The sequence below is a fragment of the Crassostrea angulata genome, chromosome 8 (assembly GCF_025612915.1).
Source record: "Crassostrea angulata isolate pt1a10 chromosome 8, ASM2561291v2, whole genome shotgun sequence".
NCBI classification, from domain to species: domain Eukaryota; kingdom Metazoa; phylum Mollusca; class Bivalvia; order Ostreida; family Ostreidae; genus Magallana; species Magallana angulata.
The window spans coordinates 40,072,604-40,083,240 of NC_069118.1; the positions used below are offsets into that span (position 1 = coordinate 40,072,604).

The 10,637-nt window shown below is 31.6% G+C and overlaps 1 protein-coding gene and 1 pseudogene across 1 annotated transcript; both read right to left on the bottom strand.

The window, feature by feature from the left end:
• Positions 1–282: 282 nt before the first annotated feature.
• LOC128159274 (complement C1q tumor necrosis factor-related protein 2-like) lies at positions 283–3,346 on the bottom strand (annotated as a pseudogene).
• A 2,361-nt stretch (positions 3,347–5,707) lies between these two features.
• LOC128159276 (uncharacterized) lies at positions 5,708–6,753 on the bottom strand. The gene is made up of 3 exons (XM_052822339.1): positions 6,727–6,753; positions 6,447–6,583; positions 5,708–5,893 (listed from the first exon to the last, which is right to left on the bottom strand). The coding sequence occupies exons 1-3, from the start codon at positions 6,732–6,734 to the stop codon at positions 5,736–5,738; spliced, it is 303 nt and encodes a 100-aa protein (XP_052678299.1). The 5' UTR covers positions 6,735–6,753; the 3' UTR covers positions 5,708–5,735.
• Positions 6,754–10,637: the final 3,884 nt, after the last annotated feature.

Consider the following 10,637-nt stretch of genomic DNA (forward strand, 5'->3'; position numbering starts at 1 on the left):
CAATTATAAGTAATGTATTGCATTAGTTATTGTACATGCAATATCTTATACGTCTCCATGTTGTTTCAAGCTCGTTCCCTTTGGAATTAATTAAGAAGGTAGACGATCGTTAGCGTCTGAAGCCACTGTCCTGAGTACAATTTTAAAAAAGAATGAACAATGTGTATGTATAATATTTTATATCTTGTATTTTTGCATTCCTTTGCATAGAAAAATACAAAAAAACATTGAACTTTTTAAACCTTCAAATACTTTATTTTGATATCCATATAGATATATTGTCTACAATTTTACTCCAGAAAAAGAACACCGATCTCCACCATGGGCATACTGCCCCCAGGCTGCTTGGGCTCTAATCCACACTTAATCGCCTTTCTTCATTTTGATGTTAGCATGTGAGGTTGACAAGGCCATCCATCGTGACCCCTTCCATCGGAATAATTATATGCAAATTTTTGGCCATTCCGCACAATTTCAGACACGAAATATTTTCCCGCTTTTGTTACTATTGACCACGTAAAGGAATATATTCCATTCATTGGTGCTGTAAAGATTCCGGAAGTGTAATCATAAGCGCTTCCTTCGTTTAACGAAACCTTATCAAAGATCACAGTCTCTTGTTTCTTCATGTTTTCCAAAGTCATGGTTAGTGAAGATTGGAAAGCAATTGTATCTATTTTAAGATTATAAATAATATATCTTAAGAAAAGAATAAAATGAAAATATTAAAAGAGTTTGAAGAAAAAGGACACAGAGAGGATTAAAAATTAATACCATAATTCTATATATGAATTAATAACACTAACTGTTAGAGTTTTTCATATAATTTTAAATAGTTAGTACCATATGGCGCAAATGTGCTGGGTAAAGCCTGCTCAGATATGTGGTTTTGTACCACATTGATAGGCGATATAACCAGGCTTGAACTATCAGCCACTAACAGCAGCCACTAAGCCCGTAGAAGCTAATGGCCAATAAAAAAGATCACCAAAGTACTGAGAGTACTCAAGAAGAAAATATATTTATTTTATTATGGACATCTTTTATTTAATTTCAAGATGATTAATGTATCCATAATTGTACGAGCATTGACAACTTCAGATGCAGTAAAGCTCGCCTGGATAAGAGGTATACATGCGTCTATATTTAATATAAATCAAATCAGTATGTGTCCATAGGGGTCATAAGTTATGAAAATAATGTTATCCTAAGTGCAGTCCTATTAAAAATGGAAAACTCAACGCGTCCTATAAAGTATCATGAAAATGTATGATAATATATAAAACAACATAAAGTACATTACTAGGTGTATGCGGTACTACATATACTTATAGGTTTTACAACTATATTTGTTGTATATTCTTACCAAATCACACATTTGTAGATATTCGTCGTAAATTGGAAGCGACCGTCTAGGCAAACAATCCTGACACTTTGTTAAAGCTATCCCCCCCCCCCAAAAAAAAGATAGTATATTTACATCAAAGGTAAACATGCTTGTGTTAAAAAAATTATCCCCTTTTCCTTTTACTACCACGGAAACAACATGAATCGAATATTAAAAAGATTTCCTATCATTACAATAATAACATGAACAGAATTTCTACCATGGTGATTTTATTCTAATAAAAAGAAATAGCGCCTGTCGCACAAAACGGCCAAAATATTAATCCCAAGGTGAAATGGGGATTATTTTGTCCAAGTCATGTTTTGACATGACCCTTCGAGGAAAAAAATATGACAATTAAAAGGTCCAAATAGCTTGCCCGAACTTTGTTATTTTGTAGCATTTCACAATGACATAGGGCTAACAGTTTGGTCATTTTCTCTTATATCTAAGGGTACATCAAAGGAATACCATGGCAGTGAAGCGGACCTATAGGGCTAATTTTTCCTGGTCTCAAATTTGGGTTGCAGGGGTACCATCATGTGATCCCCAGCGTTTCGGGCTCTTTCCAGGGGTTTATATCTCATATATCTATAATCACTAGGATAATGTATAGTACCTTCCCATGTGTTTATAACAAGCGTTAGAGGGTGTCTATCACATATAAGAGTGTTAATATAGCTCACCCTAATTTTGTCATTTTTTTTAAAATGTTAACATCGATATAGGGGTAAAAGATGGGCCGTTATCTCCATTGTCTTTGAAGTGTGCATCTAAGGAATATGTGTAGCAATGGAGTGTAGGGAACCTACATTTTTTTGGTCTCAAATTTGGGCTGTAGGGGTATCACCAGTAGTCCCTATGGCTTTGGGATCATTTCAGGGATTTATATCGTTAATTATCCAACAATTTCCTCTGAGAGAGAATGTTAATTATTCATTGTGTATGGATGTGTTTTTCGTTTCTTTTTTTTTCAATTACGGAATGGTTATGCAACACCTGCACACATTTCTGATCACATTCGTGTAAATAGTGCAATTTGTTGTCCATTCAATTGTAAAATTGCGATAAAATATAGTTCAGCAAGCTGTGCATAAAATTTGTAAATCAAATATCATTTTAAGATAATAAAGCTATATAAAATGTTGTTCAGAATTATTTATGTTTATGTAACAAGTACTGTTCTGAAGATTTCTACGCTAGTGCAGCGTCATTTTCCCTCCATATGTCGATAAGAGAACAGTTTGAACAATAAATTTTGTGGCAATGTAGGTGCGTGTCTGTGAGTTTGTTACGTATATATGAAAAACTATATGTAGCGTCGGTGTATATAACTTCAAAATCAGCTGAGGAAAATAAAAGTAATTTCAAAGTCTAATATCATGTTTAACATGACGAAATAACCATGGGTCTTTTTTCTTAAAAAACATCCAATTATTCTACAACTCGGGGGGGGGGGGTATTCTTCTTTACACCTGCTCAGATGTCGCAATCTACCATCTTTATGTGTAATTGCGCGAGGTAATTTGTGCGTAAAATGCAGCAATCAATATTAGGGTTAAAAGATATGTTGAGAGGAAAAATTCTTATTTCGAACTTTCCGCTTTCAATTAAAAAACAAGAATAGCAGAATAAACTGTGTACCACTGTCAGTTGTGCAGTGAAATTTTACTGTTGGGCTGGAAGAGTTTCTATGACGCTTCTACTTACTAGTATTCAAACGGGCCATGGAAAACTCTGATAATAAATAATACCTTATGTTTTATCAATCAAATCCTAAAACCAAAATTTAAAAATGAATTGTTTTTCCAAACCTTTGCAGCGCACATTTTCAAAACCCATTCCATAACATATTGCCTTGTAATTATTGTATCTAGTCACTATTTGTTGTGGCGTTTCATTTGCAGTTACCGCCACAAGGAGAGCGAAGCTCATCAACAAATAGCAAATTCTGAACATGAATTTCAAATTTACAATCAAAGTAAAGACAAAAGTGTTAGTAAAATAACATTGTGAGAGAGAGAGATTTCAAATTTACAATAAAAGTAAAAACGAAACTTTAAATAATATGATATCACGAGAGAGAGAGAGAGAGAGAGAGAGAGAGAGAGAGAGAGAGAGAGAGAAAGTTTGTTTACCCTGTCATATTTTTTAATGTCTCAGTAAGGCCTTTTTAATAGGCAACCACACAAGGATGGGGTAATTGAAAGAAGTATTTGTAATTTAGTGTAATTAATTACATTTTATAAGAAATTGGAAGTAATTTGTAATTGAGTTTGTTTTCAATAACAAGTAATTGAGTGTATTTAAATACATTCGAAAACATTGTGTATTATCAATTACTTTTCAATTACATTTCAATTACTTAGTTTCCAACTTTAAAATATACAAAAGGTGTCTTATAATAATAAATAGTTTGTTTACGTGTTTCGCATAGGCTTTTATTTATACAATAATTAAATGTCTCATAATGTTTAATATGTTTATACAGCATGAACACACTGCCCAGGTAAAGGTCTAACTGTGTATAGGTGTGAACTTCTCTAATACCCAAGAACTCTCCTGTTTTATACTCGAGGGAGTCTAAATATCACATTCTTGTGAATTATAGCCATTATTATTCATATACTGATATACTGTACTGCCGAAAGTTGTACTTTCCTAAAAAACTTGTTTATGTGAATAAAAATTAATTCGCTAAAGAGAAAATATTGCTCAGAACTAAACATGAACTGAACGGTACTTGATGAATTTAATGTTGATTGTTTTTTTTAGACATTTTCAAAAAATTTATAAATGATCATTAAACTGAACTACAACCTTTAAAAACATTGCCGTACATAAAGCCTTACATATCTTAATGCTGTTTATATATGTATATGTTCTCAAGACTTTAAAGAATAAAACTAAAGTAATTGAAATGTAATTAATTGCATTTATTAAAGTAATTGAGAGTGAATAATTACATTTTAAAAAATCAATGTAATTGTAATTGCAACTACATGTAATTGATAAAATTGGCAATGTATTTAAAAATATTTAATCACTTTTCAAAGTAATCGACCCCAATAACAGACTACAATTCTTTGATATTTAAACAAAGATTTTGTTTTGTTTTTGAATGTTAAAGAGCAAATCCAGTTTTAGACTTAAAATGAAATTGTTATAGGTTAGGAATTTTTAATTTATGCTTAAAAAATGAATATGAAGATAGACAATTCTGCTTGAAAAAAAATTTGTATTGGTATATTAAACCTAGTATGTAAACAAAGACAGGGCCTCGTTTACATGACAAAGAATTGTGAGCCCTGTATCTTACTAACTCTACGTAAATTTTATTTGATTATTAGAAATGCATTCCTTAAGCATTGTAAAGAATAAAAAGAAATAGAAAAATAGAATTTGATTTAAATGGTGACCATGACCCTTTAATATTCTTTATTTCAATATAGAATGCATGCAGTATTTCATAGTATGTCTCCATGGCGTTTCCGTGACGTTGCCGATCATTATCTTCATCGTTTCAAGTCATGGTTTAGGAATTCGCATTGAATAGTCATATTATCCCATATTTGTTACAGTGATGACATGAGGACAAAAAATGTATGGTTGTATATAGCAAGCAATTAATTGCATTTTACGAATTTGTTGTTAATACATTGTAGTATCAAAATCTTGATAAATGCCCTGAATTACTTGTTTTTTAAGATTGGAAAAGTTTGGGTTGCCCCGCTGTAAAACTACAGTTTCTCCTCCCTCAAAAGTTACACTGTACAAACTTTTGAGCTAAATTATAAATGAATTATCAAATTCCCAACATAATTTAGGTAACATTGTATCATTTATGCTATTTGTTTGTCATTTATATTGAAAACCATTTGTTTGAATTCTTTATTTAAAAAACTTGCATATTTTTATTTTTGAGTTAGTTTTGAAAATTTTTAAATAACAAATAAACTTAAATGGTTCAATTGATGTAAGTATAAAATAAATTGTTTCTTATATAATTTGGTCGGCACACAAATTTCCATGCATTATAAGACTATATATCTTGCATTTAAAAATACAAAACCATTGTATGTGTTAAGCTTCAAGTGCTTTTTGTTGGTGTCGTTAGAGATGTGGTACAATTTTGAACCAGAAAAGAAACACCAATTTGCAATGGCAAACTGCCCAGTGGTGCCATGGGTCCTGATCCAGACCTTATCGCCTTTCTTCATTTTGATGTTAGCATGTGAGGTTGACATAGGATTTCCATCGTGACCCCTTCCATCGGTATGATTTAATGCAACTCTTTGGCCATTCAGCACAATTTCAGTGAGGAAATATTTTCCACTTTTTGTTAACGTTATCCACGTAAAGGAATATATCCCGTCCAACGGTGCTGTAAATAGTTATTGTCGTAAGCGTTTCCTTCGTTTAATGAAACTTTATCAAAGATCACAGTCTCTTGGTTCTTCATGTTTTCCAATTGCTTTGTAAGTGAAGATTGGAAAGCAATTGGATCTATTTTAGGATTAGAAATAAAATATTGTTAAGGAAAAAATAGGATAAATGGAAATATTAAAATAATTTCAAGGAAAAGAACATAGAAGCAGTTAAAGATGAATGTTATAATTCTTAATATGAATTATAAACACCAGATTTTAGAGTTTTACGTATAATTTTAAATAATTTTAAATAATTTGTACTATTGCACACATATGTTGCGTAAAGCCTGCTCATCAGAAGGGACTTCCTACGACTTATACGTGTCATTGGCTGAAAACATTTGTGGTTAAAATTCAGCAATCAATACAAGTGTTAAACGGGAAGTTGCAACGGATAATTCTTATTACGTACATGTACTTTGCAGCGTTCAATTAAAAAAAAATAGCAGAATATTTCAGCTGTGTACCCGGTCAGTTGTATAGCGAAATTTTACTGCTGTGTACGAAAGAGTTTCCATGACGTTTCTACATAGTCATATTTAAGGGTTATGGAAAACCCTGACTTATATGCTACCATATGTTTTGTCAATCCTAAAATCAAAATTTAAAAATAAAATGTTTTTCCAAACCTTTGCAGCGCACATTTTCATAACCCATTCCATTGCATATCGCCTTGTAATTGTTGTATCTAGTCACCACTTGTTGTGGAGTTGCGTGTGCAGTTACCGCCACAAGAAGAGCGAAGCTCATCAACAAATAGCAGATTCTGAAAATGATTTTCAAATTTACAATTGAAATAAAAAAAAACCCAATAACTTAGTAATATTATATCATGAGAGAGAGAGAGAGAGAGAGAGAGAGAGAGAGAGAGAGAGAGAGAGAGAGAGAGAGAGAGAAGAGAGAGATTACCTTGTCATATTTGTATCGGAAAAACCAAAAGTGGTCATTGCCTTGCTTGGGACAAATTTTTATACAAAAACTCAAACCACTTTTACTATCAAATTACAAACACCTCACGCTAAACGATCATTAGAGGTATTATTTATTTTGCACTTGCGCCAATTTTGAAAGCTTTGCTGGCAAACAATCAAATGAAATCAGCTCACACATTTCCATTTTGTCTTACTTTTTTATAATAATATCAAAAGCGCAGCAATAAGATTCTAAATGGAAAATATATCAGACCGTATATTGTAGCAGATATACACTCACTGGTAGGAAAATAACATGTTAATTTAGATATGATAAAGAAAAGAAAATTAAGGTAGATTAAATTGCTTACAAAATCATTACAAAATATTACACACATGATTACCAAATGTTACATTTGATATCTTTATATTTACTGAAATTGATTTCTGTTTACTCAAGCCCCGAGTTCTATAAGATGAAACAATTGAGACGCAAAACTATATTATCTAACAATTTTACCATATTGACAATGATTATTTAAAATTCCATTTTTGATTAAGAGTGCAAGTTTTAAACAAGAAAATCGCATTGCTAAACTTCATTGCTAGAATCAGGCAGATGGTGCACTCGAAATTCTTGTACAGTAATATGACACAAATATAACATGATTTTTTATTACACAATGTTTTGATTTGAATGTATTCTTTTTTGATACCCCATGGGTTCTTAATTGGTTAACAGGTCATTGCTATTCATTGCATACGCTAAAATTGACAATACATGTAATTATACAGAGTGATATGCTGCTAACATCTACATTTTATGCATGTAAAAATTCTTGCTTTGTATTTAAATACATTTATTTCTGTTAATCGTAAGGCTTCTTTTAAAGTTTTCTCACAAATATGTCTATGTTAATTGGATCTGTTTTACCTCCTTGATCATGATTTTCAAGAATAGACTAGACATAGATTATTGCTTAATTATTTTCTGGAATTGCTTTTCATATAAAACAAATCACATATTTTGTATTACATGTATCGCATGTTCGATGACAAATATGAATAGGTGGCTATGTATCTGTTGTATCTGGTTACCAAAGTTTTTATCGATCATAAAACAAGGTCAGTAACACACACATCATGAGGTTTAAAAATGCACATTACAAGAGGAGAGAGAGAGAGAGAGAGAGAGAGAGAGAGAGAGAGAGAGAGAGAGAGAGAGAGAGAGAGAGAGCAGTGTTCGGTAAATAAATGTATTTTAAAATTAACATTCAAAGGATAACTCGTCCTAAAATCGACTAGTATATAAGGGTCACACATTTTAAAAACCCCATTCATTAACCTCTTTGATGTCGGGCTGATACCATCACACACACATTATTTATAAAACGAAACTTGATTAAAATATGATATGTACAGTTCTATATATAATTGATGTCAACGTATATAACCAACAGTCGCCCATTTGTAATTCATACCACGATCTACCACAACCTTCACATATGGTATATATGGATTTTTTAGTTAGGCGAAGTTGCGTAAAAGGTTTAATAGGTTTTTCCAGTAGTATCACAGGGAACATTGCTTGTAATGACGTCTCAAATATATTCTAGCAAGTAAATCAATTCCATCTTTCCTTATTTATGCAAAACACATGTAAGGTACATGTAATTATCACGATTTTCCTCAATTATACAGATAAAACACTACACTTACATTTTTTGTAACATAATATCATAAGTTTTGGTTTTTATTTTGAATATAGGGAAAATACCATGTAATGTTTATCAGATAATTCTACCAAACCGAGATGAATAATTGACATTTTAACGAAAATACATAACATATTTTGATTATTAAAACACCAGACAATACCACTTCCTGAAATGTTTGCATATGTTTATTGTAGAAACATTAATTTAAATGTAGATCATTCATAATTATATAGATATTGCTCCCCTGTAAAAAAGAAGGAAAAAGAATTAATCGAATTCATAAGATACAGTTCATATTGATTATAATGAAGTATTTTTATCCAGTCAATAGTACAATATATTTTACAATTGAAACCTGTTTTAGATACACATTCATGCTATCTTTGAACTATTGTTTTCATATATTATCAAATAATATTTTGATTATTATTTTTTAAATACCTTCATCTCACAAGCAAGTGAAAAATATTACAAGATGGATTCATGGAATCAAATATTCCAAAACTGAAATTTTCTTTGGATTATAAAATAAATTCCCCTCCGCCATAACGATCAGCAAGGTAGGAGAAAGGTCAGCATCGTCAGCGGTATTTACTTCTACTATCGTTCTATCATCTGCTTCCTTCTTCTAGTACCTGTCTTTTTTTCTGTGCGAAGTTTTTGTTTAAAAATGAGATTTTTTTTCTTAAATTTCTTTAGGCATTATTCAGATGTGCTTATCTACATGTATATATATGGCATTTCATATGGGAAACCATTTTAGATTAATTTTTCGTGCTTTGAGTGAAGGCGTGATATATATTCTTCTTTAAAGGGCAGGGGATTTCCGGTGTTTTTTCCTTTTCATCTGTAACTTACACCTTCATTACATTCAATTCATGCAACAGCATTTTCATTTAATATTTGCAAAATAAATCAAATGATATAAAAATGCCCATAGCATTTAAATCATATAAAGTGTCAATTTTCTTAATGGGTCAGATGCCAACTTTGTTGTCTCTCTAATATTCACATAAGTGAATTTTGCTGAGTACGGAGGTTGCACATCTTTCATGGGAGCCCCCTCGAAACACAGCGGGAACGATCACAGACTACAGTCCAGCTAGTTGTCATTTGTGCAGTTGTACTGTGGCCAAGCCTCCTCATGTAGATGCACGGTGACTGCTGATAGTCTGGCCACTGCCCACTTTGACTACACAACCAAACAAGACATAATCTTCATGATTGCCGCCCGCAGTGAGACGGGATACGGTCCTGCTATGCAGATCAGGTAGCTTTTAGGTATCTTTAGTAAAATATATAAAGTCCTGGTGTTTTATTGGGGAAAAAAAGTTTCTTGAAATTGTGTATTTACTTTATGTTGTACTCAGATATTTAGTCTTTTTGTATTAGTTTAGATGTAAAGAAAACAAAATCAATTAAGATACATTTCTCTGCAAATAGCAACTTGTTATTTTTATATATTTTTGGTGTGAAATATTGAGAATACAAAGCATGTATTGAAATGATTGGGCTAATACTATGGTTTTATCACTATTTGTTGAATACCAATATTCATGGATTTCTTTGTTCAGTTGATCCACGAAATGTAATGTACATTGAAAATCAAATTCTGATAACATATTGTATTAAACAAGGATCAAAATTAGCAAACTTTTGCATCCAAGAAACTGTAATTTTCAGTATATCCACGAAAATTGATGGTCATAAATATTGATGAAACCACAGTCAGTAATGTTTTTATTTTGAAGCATTTATGATAGAGATACACATTGTCTTTAATTTATTCAGATGTACATTTTATATGATTTTAGTTTTTTGCCCCAGATGCCAAGAGACCAGCTGCCCAGAAGGTGGCAGTAAAGAGAACTGTAGGAGGGGGTGGGTAAGGAGGTTTTTTTTTATATCCACCTTACAGACAAGAGAGGGTTTGAAATCAATCAATTACTTCAAACTCAAATGAAGATTTGGGATGAAATTATGTTTGATAGTTTAAGCTTTTTTCAGTTTAAATCAGAGATGATTGGAAAGATCAAACTATTGCTGATAGTCAGTGTAATCAAATCACTTCCAGATCAATTTGTAATAATTTGAAAAAGAAATTTCTACAATTTGTATTTGTGGAAGACGTCCTACGTAATTAAACTACTGGTACTGTTTAAGCAGAATACTTTATGATATTATTGGTCAC